Source organism: Halichoeres trimaculatus, unplaced genomic scaffold (genome assembly GCF_033239565.1).
Source record: "Halichoeres trimaculatus isolate MK-OKI-2021-1 unplaced genomic scaffold, fHalTri1.1 fHalTri1_scaffold_20, whole genome shotgun sequence".
In the NCBI taxonomy this organism is placed as follows: Eukaryota; Metazoa; Chordata; class Actinopteri; order Labriformes; family Labridae; genus Halichoeres; species Halichoeres trimaculatus.
This window is the reverse complement of record NW_027437198.1, coordinates 13,389,897-13,410,732: the sequence shown is the minus strand read 5'-3', so window position 1 is coordinate 13,410,732 and position 20,836 is coordinate 13,389,897. Positions and strand designations below refer to the sequence as shown.

The 20,836-nt window shown below is 40.5% G+C and overlaps 3 protein-coding genes across 3 annotated transcripts; all 3 read left to right on the top strand.

Moving 5' to 3' along the window:
* Nucleotides 1-1,927: 1,927 nt before the first annotated feature.
* On the top strand, nucleotides 1,928-4,211 carry bglap (bone gamma-carboxyglutamate (gla) protein). Its single transcript, XM_074697217.1, has 4 exons — nucleotides 1,928-2,185; nucleotides 2,360-2,398; nucleotides 3,629-3,713; nucleotides 3,951-4,211. Exons 1-4 carry the CDS (start codon nucleotides 2,128-2,130, stop codon nucleotides 4,051-4,053), a joined length of 285 nt encoding a protein of 94 aa, XP_074553318.1. The 5' UTR covers nucleotides 1,928-2,127; the 3' UTR covers nucleotides 4,054-4,211.
* Nucleotides 4,212-8,794: 4,583 nt separating this feature from the next.
* LOC141809933 (pleckstrin homology domain-containing family F member 2-like) lies at nucleotides 8,795-10,481 on the top strand. Its single transcript, XM_074697181.1, has 2 exons — nucleotides 8,795-9,057; nucleotides 9,868-10,481. Exons 1-2 carry the CDS (start codon nucleotides 8,814-8,816, stop codon nucleotides 10,446-10,448), a joined length of 825 nt encoding a protein of 274 aa, XP_074553282.1. The 5' UTR covers nucleotides 8,795-8,813; the 3' UTR covers nucleotides 10,449-10,481.
* A 4,537-nt stretch (nucleotides 10,482-15,018) lies between these two features.
* wbp11 (WW domain binding protein 11) lies at nucleotides 15,019-19,907 on the top strand. Its single transcript, XM_074697561.1, has 12 exons — nucleotides 15,019-15,188; nucleotides 15,612-15,698; nucleotides 15,797-15,828; nucleotides 15,935-16,028; nucleotides 16,343-16,539; nucleotides 16,638-16,771; nucleotides 16,994-17,160; nucleotides 17,258-17,491; nucleotides 17,639-17,764; nucleotides 17,847-18,128; nucleotides 18,257-18,442; nucleotides 18,735-19,907. The coding sequence occupies exons 2-12, from the start codon at nucleotides 15,635-15,637 to the stop codon at nucleotides 19,391-19,393; spliced, it is 2,175 nt and encodes a 724-aa protein (XP_074553662.1). The 5' UTR covers nucleotides 15,019-15,188; nucleotides 15,612-15,634; the 3' UTR covers nucleotides 19,394-19,907.
* Nucleotides 19,908-20,836: the final 929 nt, after the last annotated feature.

The window sequence follows — 20,836 nt, the reverse complement described above, 5'->3', positions numbered from 1 at the left end:
CGTTAGGAGACCGGCTCTAGTGGACATTTTAGGAACTGCAATTCTTGGTATTCCTGTACAGATTTAATCATACAACACTAGAAGCTGCTGCTGAGCACAAACATGTAAAGGACCGGATTAATGAAGGGTTAAAGTTGAGAGTTTTTTTTTATGAAGGATGCCAAAATTTAGAGATAAATGTCTTAAACCAACTTGAGGACCCAAAGCTGAACACGTTTAAGACTGTTAACCAACTGTGAATAAAAATAATGGCCTGTAAATAGGGATGGGTACCAAATTAGGTACTTTTAAAGGTACCAACCAAATTCTATCAAAAGTAGCATGTACTGATTCATGCAAAATCAAAAGGAACCATGTTTAGGTACCTAAATGTTTCCAAGTGATTGTGAGGGAGTGTAAGAGTGGGTAACTTTCTGTACTGGACATTCACACAGCATTGCAAGGTTATATATCAAAGAATAAATGTGTTAAATTGGAAAAAATATATATATTTCATTGTTAAACAAACTAATATTTTTTTGCAAGATAAACACAAAAAAGTACTAAAAATTGGTACCATTGAGTGCCAATACCGATTGCCAGGTACCGGGTGTTGGTACCATATTGTTTCAAATGTGAAAGGTTCCCATTCCTACCTATAAATTTTAAAAAGTTTAGAAATCATGATAAAAGTCTCCAAAAGAAGCCTATAATTAGCCTCCACAAACCGTGGATGTAGTTTTCTGATGTGTATTGAGACTCATTAAAGGGTTAAACTCATCTAAGAAGAAACAAACATCTCCGATCTCAATCTGTGTGGCCAAACTCTGGTTTCTTGTAATCTTCACAGGAATCTGTGTTATGCACCAACATCTGTGTATCAGTGTGCACTCAGCTTTACACACACAAACACACACACACGCACACATGCACACACATGCTGGTCAGCATCTCACTGCGTAAAGTCAGTTCTGTTTCTGCCACGAGTTTGCATATGTGCATGATGAAAGTCATCCTGAGGTTGAGTCCTCAAAGTCCATCCTTGACTTGAGCCAAGGCTGCAGCTCAGACCCAGACAGTGAAATTACAGCTCGTATAATTGCTTCAGAACTGGTCCAGAATCTAAATATCAGGTCAAAAAAAGCAGCAGAGAATGAACAGATCAGACATTTTCACATTAAATCTGTAAGGAGGGGTTTTTAAAGTGTAATCAAGTCATTTTTATTGTTTCTGCAGAGCATCAGAAACTGGGGTTTACTCTCACTTTGACCCAAAAGACACGGCTTTCTTACACTTTCTTGGATCAACCCTCTTGTTTGGTAAAAATATCCTCCAACGCACTGAGTGACCCTCTGAAAACTCTTCGGACGCTCTGAGTTTGCTGCTGTGTCTCTGTGGTTTGTCATAAAGACGAAGCCTTCACATTCAGATCATGTCACATAAAGTGGAGCGCCAATCTCTGCGTCTCTGCTGTGTGCACCTCATGACCCTTAAAGTCAAACAAAGTGTGTGTGGGTGCTTTAAGAAACTCTGACCTCCTCTGGCTGCCAGCTGGCACTGCACTCCTCAGACTTCATTGAACTTTTATTGTTGTGACTAAATCTGTCTGGGGGATGAAATGAGCAGCTAATCCCACCCTGACATGTCCTATTTTTACCTCTTTATTCCATCATAACCACAAAAATTCACTGCGTGGTGGAAAGGAGGAAATGAAAAAGCTCAGGCATTAAAAAAAATCAGGTTTGAGTTTCTCTGCAGCGGCTGAATCGACCTGAACAAGGTGTCAAATATTTGTCCTCTAAGAATCAGAGGCTGAGTTTGTCGCCCACAGCTTTCTCACCTGTGCTTCAAAACAAACACACACATTTTGGAGCCAGACTTTAAACTCTGTGTGTGTTCATGCTTGTGTGTGTGTGTTTTCATAGAAAAACTGTATTTGGAGGTTTTTCTGAGATGGTTTGCGATTCTGCGTCTCGGTGGGTGTGTGATACAGGATTCTCTAACCAATCACATCCTCACGTCGGAGCGAGGGCAGCATCTATAACTCTATTTATGTATAAACGTAAAAGAGAAAAGAAGGAAAGAGGAGAGACAAAGCTGTTCAAGTCCTCGGTCGTACCTGCAGACGCTGAAGAAGGAAGCTGAGCGATGAAGACTTTAGTCGTCCTGGTTCTTCTGTCTCTGGCAGTCGTCTGTCTGGCCTCAGGTGAGATTGAGAGGGGAAAAAAATCTTCAGGAAATCTTCAAGATATTGTGATATCACTTCAAGTGTTTACTTTTAAAGAAAATTTCACAAAGAAGTGTATCTGCTGCATTATAACAAAGAAAACAGATTAATCAGTTTCATTTTTATTCATATTTCAACCTTCATGTTCAACAGATGCCTCAGAGCCTGCAGGGGATGCCCCCGCTCAGGATGGTAAGAACAAATAATAACGTTTTTGTCTGCATTATCAGTTTTTATTATTAATATTGAATTTTAAGGGGTTTGATTCACTCAGATTTTAGACTTTTTTTTTTGATAACTCCAGCTGTTCGGCTCGAAACATTCAGAATATTTTAGGTACAAATGCAGATGAGCAGATACAAATCTTCAACGCTGGTCTGATAAATTTTTATAATGTATAATATTACGACAACAGCATTCAGAAAGTCTTTCATATGCTATATATTTCTATTTTAAGCCAAATTTTATTTGCAGAGTATTGTTTGATTGACAAAAACTTGTCACATGACCACAACACCTCATCGATTTGCATAAAGGGCCTTCAAAGGTTGTACTTTCTGTGAAGACTAAATTTTTCTTATGTTGATAAGACTTTGATGGTTTTATTTTATAAATCTTTTATAGAGTCAGTTTTAACTTTTTGTCTAATTTCTTTCTATGTATACCTGTCTCTTAAAAACAAAAATCGTCTGGTCAAGATTGTGCAGGAAGCCAGTAAGATAATCGGCCTGCAGCAGCTCTCCCTCTCAGAGATCTTTGATAGATGAGTTTTACTGAAAGCACAGGCTATCCTGTCCAGCTCTGACCACCCACTGTTGGAGGAGTTATTTCTCTCCCATCGGGAAGGAGATATAAGGTACCTATGGCACGTACGACTGGGTACAAATTTTCCTTTGTGCCATGAGCAATCACTGCAGTCAGCTTGCATAACTCTTAACGACACTGCTCAAGTGACATGACATACTTTATCCTTGTTTTATATTGACAACTAGTTTTTACCCATGACCTCACTTCTTTTTATTTTCTTTAAACCCTTAAAACCCTTGTACACCATCAGGGGTTGTTCATGTTAGGTTTGGCTATGCTGTATTCTGCGATGTTGTCTTGTACAAATGTTTTTTTTTGTTTATTTATTGAGTGTTGTTGTTTGATGTGACGTCACTGCAGACAAAATTTCCCCTGGAGGGACAATAAAAGCTCTGAACTGAACTGAACTGAACTGTTTAAAGACAAAAAAGAGGTGTGCTCTCCCTGCCTCAGGCCTCTGTGTTCCACGTATGCATGCGAAAGGGCAGGGAGCTCCTAGAACAGAGCCAAACCACCAAACAAAACTTGTTTCATGCTTAAAATAATTCAGGACTGACTGAATAGCTCTAAATTTCCACTGAGTTGCTATTTATAGGTTAAATCTTTTACATGCAGGTCTGTTTGTGGAGAAGGAGCAGGCCTCCACGGTGGTGAGACAGAAGAGAGCTCCTGGACCTTTATCCCCGACCCAACTGGAGAGGTATTTAATCCCTTAAGTTAAACAGCAAACATAGAACATGATTTATGTATAAACACTCTTCTCTGCTGCTCCAAATGTGGAATATTTATTCCCTCAAAAATGTGATTACTCTGTAATTTTCTCACTATTCAACTTTTTTTAAAGTGTTTGGGTGTGAAGTTTCACTGATCAGGATAAAAACAGTCTTGTCCAGTGTCATCTTTGCCTCTTTGTGATCAGTCCTCTCTCATCCTACAGTCTGAGAGAGGTGTGTGAGGCCAACCTGGGCTGTGAGGACATGATGGACACACATGGAATCATCGCTGCCTACACCGCCTACTATGGACCAATCCCTTATTAAGACTTCCTCTTACAACTCTTTATTTACATGTTCTCACCTTTAAGCCTTACATTTAACTATCATAGATAAGCCAAAAAGTGTGTGCAAAGATTAAAAAAAAAGTGGGGGTTGTGAGGGTTGTATTTTTCTTTCCATCAGTTTTCTTTTTACTTTCTTTCACCCTGTAGAGCAAAATGTTTTAACCAAATAAAGTTTAATTAAACTTTGCATCGCTACTGTGTCAGCTCATTCACAAAGCCTCACCTGTGCTTTTGAACTGCAATACCAAGCTGTGGCCACTGGATGTCTCCATTCTGGATCAGAGTGATGTGAATCTGTGGGAATGACATTGAATGTGTTGTGAGTGCTCTGTCAGGTGTGCAGCTACAGGTCTATGAAGACACAAATAAACGTAAAGGAGCAGAAAGCAGCACAAGAAAAGGCTTCAGGGTCAAATTATACAAAACAAAACAATTCAGCTCAGCTGCACAACACTCAGAAATCCAAAATAGCAAACATCTCTATGGAAAACGTGGTGCACATTGCAAAATACAGTAACACAGCAGAATGTATCTAATGCAGAGTAGATAATGTAAATTTTGCAGTGTTAATGTTAAAGGTGTACTGTTAATCTGCTGGAAAAAGGTATCTCTGTGTTATTTCGGATTTATGTTTGGACAGGTTGCAAACACAGGTATTTAACTTATGTAGGTCAGCAGATAAACAATAACAGTGAGTCATTATTACTATGCACTCTCTGATTCCTGTTAATTCATTGCACGTTCATATTGTTGTTATTTCAATATTGAATGTGCAGGCTGGGCACGCACACAGCATCGGGTGATTCACTGGCAGACTGACCTGTAATTACCGTCACGTTTTGTCACGTAAAGTAAACAGATCATTTTTTATTGTCTGTGATGATTGATAACTTTTGACTGATACACAAAAGGATATTTGTAAGCTCAATAAGCGTCTTTACTCATGTCAGCCTGCCTGTTCTCCACCGCACCTTGTTTTCATGCAGGTATCAGGGTGCTGAAGTGGGAGAAAGGTTATTTTACTTTTGAAAATTAACTTCTCATCCTAATTCTGTTCATTCTACCTCTTTACATCTAACGCAAACTACATTTACCTGGTATGTTTTACTATTTCTATGCATACAAATATTTGTCACAGCAGGAAAAGATCTTACAATGTCATTTTTCCCCCTATTTTCTTTCCTTTTCTTTCCCACATGCCGAGCCCAGCCAAGTTAATGTCTGCTTTGTAAATCATATTCATTTCCTCTTCCCACTGACGTTACGTTTATCATTCAAATGTTTGAAAATTTCCCTGACAAACATTATTCAGTCGGGTAGATACTCTCTGAGGGGATTTTTGTTGAGTCTTTCCCGCTCTTGTGCGTCTGCGTCTGTCAGATCCAGGGCTCTGTGCCATGTTGGCGCTGATGTTTGCTGGTCGTAAAATCAGGTTGGACCAGTCCAGTGTGTTTCCCATCACTGATGAAACCTCGTCTTGTTGTGTTTTCATATCTCTCTGTTAGTCTTTCTGAGGTAGTTTTCCATGCTAAAGAACAATGAGTGTATGAGATGAGATTACAGAAGCCGAAATAGACAAAAAGATAAAAACACTGACTAAACAAAATTAAATCCTGTCTCAACAGAGGGTGTAAAAGATACAGGGTGACTAGGAGAAGGCACATCAGGTCACCTTGCTAATGTCACCTGTGTACAGTTCTCAGGTGAAGCATAACACCTTTATTTTGCTCGCACTCTTAAAAAAAGAAATGAAGAAAAAACCTGAACAATCTGACAGCAGGAACATGTTTTTTCCCAGTATTCTGTTTCTAAGATTAAAAAAAGTGTAACACAGAGGGCTTCTGATTGTAGTCTGCTGTTCGGGGAAACTCTTAACAGACCAGGTCCTGACCTGAGTCTGTAAACTTATCAGATCTTGACTAAATAATTACAGAGAGGTTTGAAAACACAGCTTCAGATTTGTGCAACATTATTACATTTTTTGTCTGGTGTGCATTTTTATTTTTCCTTGTTGTTTGGGGACAGTAAGACCTAAAGGTATAATAACTAAACCTGGTCTTTGTGCAGGAAGTTGTTAGTTATTAATTTTTTAAGTAAGGTATTACATAAACATGCTGGTTTCAGTCAGATTATTTTGATATAGTTTTTATCTCTCTCCGTTGTACTTCAGGAGCTGCTGTGGAGGTCTTTTGCAGACATTCACAAAAATGGGTGTAATGTTGTGATATCACATGAACCATATCCTTAAATGTGACTAATAGATCAAAGTTTTTCAAGATAAAGTAGCTTCTGGTCTAGAAAGAGTATCTCTAGACTCTGTTTTGCTGTAGAATCTCTTTTTTCAGCTTTCTCGTGAATGGAAAATGCTCTGGACAACTGCTTCGTAAAGCTATGTCTAAATAGAGTGTTAATGTACAGCTGCTGTAGCACTTAAAAAACAGCTCTATCTTGAGGGAAAGTCTCCATTTATGATAGAAAATCTTAGGAGATTAATTTTGACAGGAAGTTAAACTTTCCCTCTCTGACCTGGTTCTAGTTAAACATATTTTTGTGATGTGGTTGACGATAAATTAGGAAATCCCCAAACCTGCATCTGTTTAGTCCACCCATGTTAATTCCACATGGTATGACTCAATCACTGTAGAGTTTCTCTCAGCTGCTGACTGAAAGCCCTCTGTTTGTATCCAGCTGATTCTCACTGCTGGGAACTGAGAAATGTTGGAAACACTGGCCTACATACTGAACCTGAGGGGATGAGAGAAGTGACAAGAGTTTGGCTCTGCACCAAGCTTTGATTTAAGCTTGTTGTTTTTGTTTATTTGCAGGTTTTGATCCAGCTGCTGACTGAGCCGCTGAACCTGTCCGACTGAACAGGTCAACACAGGTGATCAGTAGTTTATTGAACCAAAAACCCTGGTCTTTCAACAAAATTTAACTTAGATAACTGCGCTGTTTTTTCGTGGTCCTTTGAGGATGTAATTTTATGTGAATATGTAATGCATTTAATATATCTCCCTAAGGATGCCACATTATTCTGTAACCTGTAAATATAATCTAGGTAAGAATGATGCAGGAGCCAAACTAGTCTACTGAGCTGTCTATCAATCATATTTCAACTTTTATTTACTTTTATCTATAAAGGGGCTGTGAGGAGTTTGAAAGTGACCTTGAAAAAGACTCCCTTCTTGATATATGCCAGATTGTAATCCACACTTTAAAATGTAATTGTCAGCGCCAACATAGGTTATTTCCCAGTAGGAAAGCTCAAGTTTTCAGCTGATACACAGAGCATGTCTGAGTAAAAGTGGCATCACATACCAAACATTTTCAGATCAAATTTTCAAGGCTGCTTTTAATTGCTTTTTTCTTGGTTAATTATTGTTGTGTAATACTGGCTCGGGTCGAGCAGGACTGGATTGATTTACTGCACATCCAAGTTTCTATGACAACACCACGCCGGCTGACTAAATTTAGAGATGAGAAGAAAGATCCGTGTTTTCCTCTGCTGAAAACAATTTCTTGAATTAGTTTTGTAATGATAGTGGACACAAGAGCCTATCTGTCAGACAGAAAAAGGACAGAAGAGCAGAAAAGGGCTAGATGGGAGAGTGATACAGTCCGAGCTAAAGGCTAAAAGGGCTAAACTGTGTGTGCTAATGTTGATTCCAACCCACAGTCAGCAGTTATTCTGCAGTGGTCTGTTCAAGTTTGAGAGTCTATCAATAAAATGAAGAGCGAGGTTACGTTAGCTCTGCTTGGTTTGATGACTGATAGGACATAACCAGGATTCACTAACATAACACATTACCCAATCAACACAGCATCGGACAGCTACGAAACTACTGTACGAACTGACCGTTTTCTTGATGTCACGTTAGCCTACGGATACGTTGTAGCACAGGCCTGCTAGTAGAGCTACATTTAGCCGGCTACTGACGTACTCTACAAACTTACAATGTTTAGTTGGTGTCACATTTCAAACAACAGCGCTACGTAACTGTACTGATAAATACCTTCTGGTATATCTGGTAAAAAGTTGACTTAAACACAGAAAATTTGTTCCAAAACAAACCTGGTTAGACAGCGTGTGAGACTCCAGGCTAAAAGGTGGGGATGCAGTCCAATTAATAAAAACAGATCCCCCTAATTGCATCATTAACTCCCTGCTTTTTTAAAAAGGAATGTATATTTATATCTATTTGTCTATTCATTTGAATAGCCTATTTGTTTACTGCCTCACATTTCGTTAGCTTCATATAATATTTTTTAAGACAAAGAAATTTCAATAAAATAGTTAACTACAATGATGAAGACAATATTAACATATTGTAAATAGTAATAAAACAAATAATGAATATCCATAAAGGTAATTTTAAAAATGTGTTTTTTCTTTCCTTAAATAATACACATAGGCCTATGTTAATGCAGCAATAATTATGTTCAAATCTTAAAATAGATAAACATGGGAAGAGACTACTTGTGAATCTATCTCTTAGTTTAAACATCTTTTATTTGATTGATGTGTTATAAATGTCAGTCTCTACATCATTAGAGAGTTTCTCAGAATTTTACCTTAGTGACTTGTTTCCTGCCCTCAGACGTCCCTCCTTCTTTGATTTCCTTTTAAACCTGTTTATCCTCATTCTTCTCCTGGAAAGCCCCACGCCTCCTCAGAGCTGTATTTAACCTCAGCGGCGAGAGATGCTCTTTCAGAGCTGCAGGAGACATCGAGTTACCAACATGCAGAGGTTAACCTTTCAAAGAGACAACCAGAAGCGGATTCAGGCCGTGGAGAACTCCTTCGGTGCTTCAGGCCAGCCTCTGTTCAAGCCGGGCCGGGTGCTGATGGGAGAGGGTCGTCTGATGAAGCAAGGTCGCCGTAAACCTCAACCCAAAGACTTTTACCTCTTCACTGATGTGTTGGTGTATGGGAGCATCATTCTGAACGGACGCTGGCACAAGAACCAGAAAATCCTTCCACTGGGTGAGAAACACTATCATTTTACACTTAGCTGTCTTGTGTAAGTCAGTAATATTTTTGATTTAACACCAAGAAAAAGTAGAGGATTGGAGAAAAGAGTTTTTGTACCTCTATCTTCTTCCAACATTGGCTCTTAAAAGATTTTAAAGTCAGATCCCCCTCCAAAAATCAGAATCTTGGATTTAATCTCAGGACTCTAACTTTATTGTCAAGCTTCATAAAAATAAATAAATAAATGAAAATAAATATTAGACATCTCAAATCTTTAGTTTTTTAATAGTTTATAAAATGAATTAAAATGTCTGACCTGATAATAACAAGTTAAAATTAATAAATAGAACAAAATAAAATGAAAATATTGAAGCGAAAAATAAAGGAGATTTGGAGATTGGAGAAAAGAGTTTTTGTACCTCTATCTTCTTCCAACATTGGCTCTTAAAAGATTTTAAAGTCAGATCCCCCTCCAAAAATCAGAATCTTGGATTTAATCTCAGGACTCTAACTTTATTGTCAAGCTTCATAAAAATAAATAAATAAATGAAAATAAATATTAGACATCTCAAATCTTTAGTTTTTTAATAGTTTATAAAATGAATTAAAATGTCTGACCTGATAATAACAAGTTAAAATTAATAAATAGAACAAAATAAAATGAAAATATTGAAGCGAAAAATAAAGACATCTCAAAAGCTTATGTCTGGAACTTTTGTGTGGATGTGGCGCCCCCTGTGGACAAATCTCTTTGCAGATCTTGTTCTGTGCATGCCAACAGCTCAATGAGGTTGTTAAAATCCTGTCATTGTGTCATTTCAGAGGACATCCTGCTGGAGGACATGGAGGACGGTTTGGACATGACCAATCAGTGGCTGATCCGAACACCACAGAAGTCCTTCTACGTCTCCGCCTCCTGCTTGGAGGAGAAGCAGGCCTGGATGGATCACATCGAGAACTGTCGCTCCAGCCTCCTGAGTGATGGCAGCCGTCAGCCCAGCTCAGTCTTTGCCAGCTCCTGGATACCAGACAAGGCGGCCTTCAAGTGCATGCGCTGCCTGAACACTTTCACCAAGACCAGACGGCGGCACCACTGCAGGCAGTGCGGCTTTGTGGTCTGCAGCAATTGTTCAAATCAACGAGCCCTCATCAGTCACATTCACCCCACCAAGAAACTCAGGGTGTGTAGACTCTGCCACGTCACTAAGGAGGAGGAGGAGAAACCCCGTGTGAGGGGGGACAGCACAGGGAAGACCAGTGAGGAGGAGGACGGCAGCGATCCAGAGGAGAAAGAGGAGCCAATGAAGATCATCACTCAGAGCAACACTCTGAACCCCAAGACCAGAACATGGGGACAGATGAGCATCTACGATTACCCTCGACCAATGAGTCTACGGCCCTGAGGAGAGGAAAACACATACAGACATGAACTCTAACCCCCACCTCCATCACCAGAAGAACAGAAGAAGTCCTCGTGCTAAGAACAGAAGCACCTTATAACCATCATTTATCATGTGTTTTATTTTTTTTATTGGGTTTGAGGGAAAATGAGGCCAGAGAGCAGCCTTTAAAGCTCCATGATGTTGTAAATATTTTCTTAATGTTATTATTATCAAGGCTAGGTCTCATCTATCCCGGCCTTTTTATTTTTATTCTAATATATCAGTCAGTGTTTACATGTGGAGAATATTTGCTCTCTGTATCTGAGCTTTGCTTTGAAGTGATCTGTGAATAATAAAAACTTTTGGACATAAAAAGATCTGAGCCTGATGTGATGATTTGAGCAAAATGAGGCATGATGCAATGAAATGTGTGGCTTTTAACCCTTTTAATCCCACATTTTTCCCTGCAAAATAGAAACATGCATTTCATTCTTAAACCTTTCTTGAATATGTATGTCTTTTCCCTATTTTATTATTATTATTATTATTATTATTATTATTATTATTATTATTATTATTATTATTATTAGCATGCGTGGGTTTTCCCACAGTCCAAAAATTGTCCCTAGGTGTGAGTGTGTGAGTGAATGGTTGTCTGTCTCTATAGCTGTGTCCCAATTCAGGGGCTGCAGCCTACGGAGGCTGGATTTGAAGACCGATTACGTCACAGCGGTGCGTCGGAGGCTGTCCCAATACGGAGGCTCCTCCAAATGCGGCCGACGAATCTGTCCTCCGTTTCGGGGGCCGCGAAGGACGGATTTGGTGAATCCTTCATAGCCTCACATATCCCAAGATTCATTGCGTATGGATGCCGAACATGATGGACACGGCCGAACTCCAAAAGGAGTCCTGATTTATACAGATATGAAGGATTTCTGGCAACAACTATGTGATTGTGTTTTTAAAACATGAAAGAATATTTTGTTTTTCTGTGTGAAAATGTGTTGTTTGGGCTCTTTTCAAGTAATATACAGTGGAAAAACAGTTCTTTATGAATCTTCTCATTATTTTATAAAAATATGTCCATAAATGTAAATTCTCTTGGGAAAAAAACTTACTTGGAGTTTTTATTTATTTATTTATGTATTTTTTACAGGGAATTCACAAAAGACATTAAATCATTTCAGCAGCTTTTATTTTATACTTATTTATTTATCATCCCCCCAGCACTTGATCAAATGTTGAAAATGTACGTTGTTGCCTTACTCTCATGTAAATGGTAGATCTATACTCTATCAATAGGGATAATAATAATACAAATGATATAATGATAAAAAATGATGATAATAATAATGATAATAATAATAACAATGCAAAGTAATAAAAAGATAGTAAAAATCATCCTGTTTAAATGTGAGGTTTTGGTTTACATGTGTTTAAAAGTAATGTAAGCCTGACAGGTGAGGGCGGTGCTGTGTGACGTCGAGGGTGACAAACAGGAAATGCTTCGTAGACCAGACCGTCTCAATTCAGTTCGGCCTTTGCGGTCTTCGCAGGCTATAAAGGCCGGGTCCTCCGAAGGCTACAGCCTCTGTAGGCTGCAGCCCCTGAATTGGGACACAGCTTATGTGTCAGCCCCGCGATTGACTGGCGACCAGTCCAGGGTGTGTACCCTGCCTCTCGCCCAATGACAGCTGGGATAGGCTCCAGCCACCCGCGACCCTGAACAGGATAAGCGGTATAGAAAATGGATGGATGGATGAATTATTATTATCATGATTATTATTACACTTTAAAGCTTAAATTACCTAAAGTCAAACAAAAACTCTCGTCAGGTAGATAAATATCTCCTCTCAGCAACCTTGATCAGAAGAATCTAAGTTCTTGCGAAACGTGATGGTTTCGTTCTTGTAGCTTTTCTAATTTGGGGCAACCAAATTTTTTTTTTGCTAAGTCAGAACAATGAGTGACCTATGTTTGGATGGGGTTTCCTTACATCTAACTAAACCAGTTACAAAAACGTTCACACACACAAAAAAAAAATTAATAAACACTATATTTAATTTAAGGAAAGAGCAAAGACTTCATACGAAATGGTGAAATCAAAATATTTTTTTTATCTTTACAACCAGTCAACTCATTTTAAGTCTGACGTCAGCAGCACACGTCAGGAAAACGGTGACAGAGACAACAAAGAGAAAGTTTTTCTATTTAAAGTGTTGCGTCAGTTTGACTCTGTATTAGTCGGGAGATGTTGCAAATCAGATGCCATTTGACTTAAAAATAGCAACACACCTTAATGCTTTTGAGTTCCTTGGGACCAAGAATTTTAACAAAGATGAAGGTGTGTAAGATTAATGCTTCATATTGATAAATAAACTTGTTAAAGTATTTGTTTTCCTGTCAATATATTGTATTGGATTGGATCTATTGGATTAGATGGGGCTATGGGACTGTGTGAAAAATGAAAAATACTTAAATTCTCTCTTAGGAAATCAGTAAACCTGTTGTGTTTTTCTGGGCATGTGCTCCAGTTTAGAAATAGGTTTTTGATAGAAAACATCATGATCTCTGTCTCTGCTGTGTTCCTATCCAAACAGCTTCTTTAAAACCTCTCTCATGGATTAAATTTTCCCAGCAGTATACCTTTGTCTGAAGTTGATGGCTGAGGGCCAGATGGTTGTCTAACCTGGGTTTGTCATTTCTCTGACAGCGGCGTCAGACTGGATTGACTTCTTCTCCACGGAACGAGGAAATATTTATTTTTATTTCTCGGAAAAGTCCAGTGTCATAGATTCATTGGTGTAATAGACACACATTTGTCAGAGATGAAGAAAAGGTGAGGGTGTTGAATGAATTATTGTTGTTACACAAAGCAGAAACTGTGTATGCTCTACTGACACTGATGTTTCAGTGTAAAACGTCACCTTTCCTTATTAGACCTGAGAAAATGCTACTTTAAGACTTCATGTCAATGACTCCTGTGGCTAAAAACCTCACTGTGAATCATACTGAACTGTATCTTTTCGTTATATTGTACCAAATCTTACCAGACTGTATGTTATCCTATCCTAACATGTATGCAAACAGTGTTGTATCAAAGGTTACCAAGGCCCCACAAACTTGAGTCTCTTTGGTTTTCCTTTAAACAAAGAGGTTTTGATGACTGATGATATGAGTTAAGATGAGGGAAAAGCTGAAATGCTATCTGAGCTTTGCATCAAGCTCAAGTTTTCAGCTGATACACAGAGCATGTCTGAGTAAAAGTGGCATCACATACCAAACATTTTCAGATCAAATTTTCAAGCCTGTCTTTAATTGCTTTTTTTTTTTGTTAATTATTGTTGTGTAATACTGGCGAGTATATTTTTATCCCTCAAGTTCCTGAAACAAGAGTTACATAATGAAGCTGGGTCTTCAACTGATGAAGTCAAACAAGATTTCGAGAATGTTTATTCCTTTGGCTCTGGAAGTGGCTCTCAGTACTAATGCTTTGTGATTTATCTTTTAATCTGTTAGAGGGAGTTACATAGGTATTAGAGATGTGGTAAACATCAGACTCTTAAATCAAATTGTAATAAACTTAATATGTGGAAAAAAGACAAAAATCAGGGAAACAGGGGACTTACAGCCACTTCATTCACCTGTAGATTCTGCAATAAAACCACAGCCCAGCCCTCCACCTCCAGCCTTTGCCAGCCACCTGTCTCCCACCTGCAAATTAATGCAAAAAAACCTCACCTGATTTTTTTCCAACAGCCTCTGCCAGAAAAAGCACTAACCTATTTCCTCTAAAGATCTAAGAGATAGCAACAAACTATTTTCCTTCAGCCAGTTTTTTACGTAATGATGGTCTGTTCTGGCTGGTACATAATTCTCTCTTGATTCTGTAACATCAGGTCAATGACCTGAAACTGTTTCCTGGATCAGTGTTACCTCTACTTGTGTATCTCAGGGTATGACCTAAACTTTATGTTTTAAGTAAATGAGAAAATACTGTACTCTTTCACTATATGTTTCTCAACTCTCCCTGTCCCTGTAGTCTCTGCTTTTAAGTATGTGCTTTGTGCTCGCATACTCCTGGCTACCTTTGCCCGTTACAGTTTTCCATTGGAGCCACCCAGTAAAATATGTCTGGACACATCTCTGATACAGCTTGATAAACACACTGGATATGAACAATTCAAAGGTTTAAATGCTCCAGGGCAGAGGACTCCAGTTTTTCAGGTCCAAAGTTTCCTACTCCTGAGCACGGGTCGAATGTGTTTCTTCTTTTTTTTTTTTTTCCAAACTGTATAACTTGATATCACAGACTAGTGGATGACAGTTTTTTGCTCGCGTTTGTCAGATTAGACTGTTACCTGTAGCGCTTTAGGCGCTCAGTTGTAGTTACTCATTGTAGCCACTAGATGGCGGTACCTGGCAAAAGTAACAAGTCGGAACGCTAGGAAATAAACATAAAAATAAATAAATAAAATTCAGTAGAATCGTCGTACTATTTAGTTTTGATATTAAAACCTTTTGATTTTATTTTTTTTTATTAAATTTTTTTTAAATCACGTCTTTTTCGATGACGTCAGATATCCTCTTCCGCTCTCGCTCGCGGCAGTAAACATGGCGCACGGCTAACGAAGTCGTGTTTTGAGCCCTATAGCCTCCAAAAACAGCGTCCAAAGCTTTCCTGGAATATTTCACGTTACTTTTGGAAGCCAGGGGGGTTGTGTCGGGCGTTTAGCTCGACGGGTTTTTCTTGAATAAAAGGTAAAGTTAAGTTTTGAGGTCTATTTCTCCTGATAATAACGCGGCCTGAGCTACAAGTGCAGACGAACGTTAGCTTCCTGCTAAATCACTCCGCACGAATGAATGAGATGAAGATAAATATGTTAAACAGACTTTTCCATGTTCTAATTTAATATGCTCCATTAATCTGTATCAACCAAGGGAAATGTAACTCACTCTGCTGTGGTCGAGTCTGTTTTATGTTCATCTGGTAACTAACAATAGCTAACCGTCAAGCTTGAGAACATCAAGCGTTTAGTCTTACTAACAAGTTTTAATGCTCTGTGCAGAAAAATTGAACATATTTTCCAGATAACATAACATCAGATGAAGTTATGAAGTACAGCCATGCATGTTGTTCTTTTCTAAACCTGTCATCTCTGATGTGACTGTAACGTCTGACAGGGTGAAGAACACAAACCTGCAAAATGGGGCGACGTTCAACCTCCTCCACCAAGAGTGGGAAGTTTATGAATCCCACCGACCAGGCCAGTAAGTAACCGAGCTGCTGGGTAAAACCAGAAGAATAATGCATTTGGTATTGAGGATATGGTCACCAATAAACCTTTCTGTTTTCTACTTTTACACAGGAAAGGAGGCCAGGAAAAGGGAGCTGAAAAAGGTACCAGTGACATAGAAATTCTCCTCTAATCTTTTTCCCCCTGATAAATAGAAAAGGGGAATGTGTGTTCATACCGCAGTTATTCATTGGTGAATCCTCTTTCTAGAACAAGAAGCAGAGGATGATGGTGAGAGCGGCAGTGCTGAAGATGAAGGATCCAAGGCAGATCATCAGAGACATGGAGAAGCTAGATGAGATGGGTAAGCAGGTTAAATGTGTAAAATTATGTGCCATAGAAAGTAGCACAACATAACAAGATGCAGTTCAATTGTCACGATAATATAAGTGTACTAAAAAAATTGCAGAAGTCCTTCTATCAGATTAACTGATGTTTATTTAGGCATTGAAAAAATACATTTCTCAAACCTAAATGACAGCAAATATTAGCATATAAAGCTTATAAAAGGCTCTTTAATCACTTGTTTATTTTATCCAAAATGTTTTAATATTCTCAACTTTACAAACACATGAATATTGTTTCTTATAAATGTTTTTTTTATCACCTCATGGACAGAGTTTAACCCAGTTCAGCAGCCCCTACTCAATGAGAAAGTGCTGAGGGACAAGAGGAAGAAGCTACGTGAAACCTTTGAACGTATTGTCCGCCTCTATGAGAGAGAGAACCCTGACACCTACAAGGAGCTTCGTAAGCTGGAGCTGGACTATGAGACCAAACGAGGACAGCTGGCGCTTTATTTTGACTCAGTCAAGGTGTGTTTAGGTTCTCTGTGTGTTTGTTGAAATGCATCCCTTACATCCCCTAGGCATAATCCTCCAACTATCATTTAATTTGTTGACCTTTTTTACAGAATGCAGAGTCAGTGGAGGTCGACAGTATCCCTTTGCCAGATATGCCTCATGCCCCCTCAAATATCCACATCCAGGACATCCCACTACCAGGGGCCCAGCCTCCCTCCATTCTAAAGAAGAGCACTGCTTTTGGGTGAGCGTTAGAGGGTGGGACTTTTTTTTGTTGAAGTGCTGTGAGGCTTTCAAAGGTGGCGCATGCTCATGTTTTTCAGACAAGGAGTATCCGTACAGCTTAGTGCTTGACTTATCGATGTATTGCCATCTACTATAGGTGAACTTGGCATAAGATTATGCTGAGAGTAACTGGGTCACTAAGATGCCTTTTTTGACGGAGTTCTGTTTCTTTATCTCTCAGGAAAGGATCTCTGTCATCATCGTCTGGGCCAGCTTTGGCGTCAGTCCCAGGTGTGCCACGTTTGCCACCGGGAAAGAAGCCTCCGGGTCCCCCACCTGGACCACCACCTCCACAGGTCCTGGCTCTGTACGGCATTCCCTCTCGACGAGTTTACGGCTCAGAAATGGGTATGATACCACTGATTTTTCATTGAAAAACCTAATAATAATTTTCTCTTTACCTGCTGCTCAGTTTTCTGCTACTCGTCTTCTTCTTTTCTCACAGAACCCTCTATTCCTGGACTGGAAAAGGACTCTGCTATGGACCTGGGAAGAGATAGGGACAGTGGTAGTGACAGCGACAGGGATCGGGATGATGATGATGATGAAAGCGACTCTGAGGAGGACAGCGAAGATGAGAGAGATGACAGGGATGATGCTGAACAGAGGATGAGTGCGGACAGGATGGATGAGCAGAGGGACAGAGAGGAGGACAGAGACAGAAATGACAGACATGCTGGTGAGTGTCTCAGAAGTGCTTCAGTATGTTCATCACGACAGACTTTACTGGGACCTAAATTTGACCTTTGTGATCAGTACCAACTTCAGGGTGAGGGAGATAATCTTAACAGTATATTTTTTTTACATAAACTTCTTATTCTTTCAGGTCGCAGCGTACGTTTTGCAGACATGCCTCCAGAGGCTCCTCGTGAAGGAAAGAGGAAGAAAAAGAGGCTGGTGAAGAGGACGAAAGCCATCACTCCTCTACAGGCCATGATGTTGAGGATGGCAGGTACTGATGTGTAACAGCTCTCTGCTGCTTTCTTCTTAGATTTCAATCTCAGACAACATTTAAACCCTGTTTCTGTTCTTAGGTCAGTCGGTTCCTGAAGAGGAGGAAGAGGAAGAGGTCGAGGAGGAGTACACAGATGATTCAGACACTTCAGACATCGAGGACAGGGGACCACCAGGAGACAACCCGCCCCACCTCATGCCTAATCAGCGTCTTCCCCCACCCTCTGGACCAGTGGGACAGCAAGGACCTCCACACATGCAAGGGCCTCCTATGACTGGTCCCCCACCACTGGGTCCACCCCCAGCTCCTCCTATGAGGCCTCCTGGTCCTCCCTCTGGCCCACCTCCTGGTCCCCCACCAGGTATGTCACAACCCTAAATCAGCTGCCAAACTCTGCTCTAACTGTAGATCCCTCCTTAAATCTCTTCTTCACTCAGTGTGCTGAGTTTTGCTCTTTGTGAAATATTTACTCTTTATCTCTGTCTGTAGGTGCTCCTCCATTCCTGAGGCCTCCTGGTATGCCCGGAGGCTTGAGGGGTCCAATGCCTCGTCTTCTGCCTCCTGGACCTCCACCTGGTCGTCCCCCTGGCCCTCCACCAGGACCCCCTCCTGGCCTGCCACCTGGCCCCCCGCCACGAGGACCTCCTCCCAGACTCCCACCTCCAGCTCCACCAGGTAAGCACATGTGTGATTACATCAATGTGCACGTGCAGATGTGTGTCAGTGCTTTCTAACAAAAGGTCGAGCGTGTTTTAAAGGTTATATTTCTACTGAGGCAGCGGGATGGCATCTTTTTAAAACAGCTGAGTTAGAGCATGTCTGTTTGGGTTAAAGGCAGTGCTGCTCCACTGCAGTAAGAATAAACGTCTCTGTGTAATCAAAGACATGGAGGCACTCTTTCTGCTGCAGACGAGGAATGTCTTGTGTGTTTTTCATCCAAACCCATCCATCTTATGTCTTTTTAAAGGCATCCCACCTCCTCCCCCAAGAGCAGGAGCACCCCCACGTCCACTTGCTCCTCCACTCTCTCTCTTCCCTCCACCTCTCAACTCCAATGTGCTCAGTGCTCCACCGAGCATCGTCCAGCGACAGAAAGGCCCTGGATCCAGCCAGGAAGGTCCTCAGAGCAACATGCCCCCCCCTGCCATGCCCATGCCTATGAGACCTGGTGTCATGCAGATGCCCCCTCCTCCTGGGACGGCTGCAGCAGCTTCAGGCAGCAACCCCCACCACGCAGCCACCATCGAGAAGAGAGCAAACATCACCTCTGTGGCAGCAGCTGGAGGCGGCCTTGCAGCAGGCGCCGGCTCAGGGGCCACGATTTCTGCCAAACCTCAGATTATCAACACGAAGGCAGAGGTTACCCGCTTCGTGCCCACAGCGCTGAGGGTGCGTAGGGACAAGACTGGAGCGATGCCCGGGGCAGCGCCAGGGCCTGTGGAGAAACCAGTCGGAGGACGGAGGGGCGATGAAGGCATGGGAGGACACATGCAGAAACCGCATGCTACATCTGGACCCATGGGCCTGGTCAGCCCAGCTCAGATAGGTGCTGTGGCCCAACCCAACATGAAGACGAAGGATCAGGTGTATGAAGCCTTCATGAGGGAGATGGAGGGACTCCTCTGAGACTCAGGAGTAAATTGAACTGCACTCTGAGCTGAAGGAGTGTCTCTGTTTTCGTGTTTCTGTGCAGAGCTAGAGGCAGATGTCTTCAAAGCAGGCAGAGGTCTGTTCTCTGTATTACATCAGAGACTCCTCAGCAGGCTCTTCTTTTATCGATCTGGACTTTTATTTGCTGCGTCTCAGTGAATGTGAATTTCATGTACACAAAGATCTGATCAGTGTACCTCATCGGAAACAAGTTCATTTTCTCTGCCATTAAGTCAGATCTTTTTGCTCCACCCGCATTTCCCCTCCAGTTGTTTAGTATGATTTTATGAATGTTTTGTTTTTCTGTATGGGTCTACTCAGCCTTTTGGTCTTTTAAATAAAGGTTGAGAGAAAACAAGTGTATATTGAATAGAAACTGACATTTAATCTACAGCTCAATAAACACTTTAGAAACAGTCATTTTATTCATTTTATTCATATGCATCAACCTTTTTGTGGATGCTTTATAAACTATCAAGCAGAAGTAACAATCAGTACCCAGGGAAACACCAAGCGTCTGTAGATCACCCTTATTCAGGCAGCATTAAAAGATATTGTCTTTTTTAATTTCCTCAGTTCAGATCTCAGTTGAATTTTTCTTCTTCTGATTTCATATTTTCATCAAGCATCATTTAAAGCTTTGTGATTGTTCATCTACGGGCCCCAGCACTCAACCGTGGATTAATCACAAAGTTATCTACATGACCTGGAAAACAAACGGAACAGAACATTTAATAGAAAGTTACATGCTTTATCATTTAGTAAAAGATCTGACAGGTTTATAGACATTAGAGAGGTTTATCTTATTGGAGAAAACTCCCGAGAAATGATCTCCATCTGATTTAAGTCCCAGAACTCCTCCGGGATCACTCCACCACTCCTGTTCTTGGAGGTTTTGCCTGCGCCACACCCAAAAAGAGAGAAAAAAATTATTTGTAAACTTTATTCCTTCTAAGCTCAGTGAAATACTTTTTTCTGATAGTCTTTTACCATGTCAGTCAAAGACTTTTTTTCATGGAGATCAATCATAACTACAGGCGGCAAGAGGCCACAACAAATAATGAAAATCAGTAGATATGGCTTATCAGGGTCTTAAAGTTGCAGTAGGCCTGAAGGAAGGTGTTCGCTGTGGGATGTTTGACTATCATAAGGTTTTCCAGTTAGTTCATCACCCGGGACACAGAGACATTTTTCTGACAGTTGTCGTTAAAGTTGTGCAGACCGTCCTTCCAGTCTTGGTATCTGTAGACCAGGACATTTACAGAAATGGGTTCAAACATCTGGGAAAAAACAATCACAAGTGAATAGATTACACAGTTCGAATGATTGGAGTGAGAACAAGAACTTACTTCAACTAACGACCAAACCAGTCATGGTGACTGTCCTGGCATTGACTTATAGATCCTTGTGGACATCCTG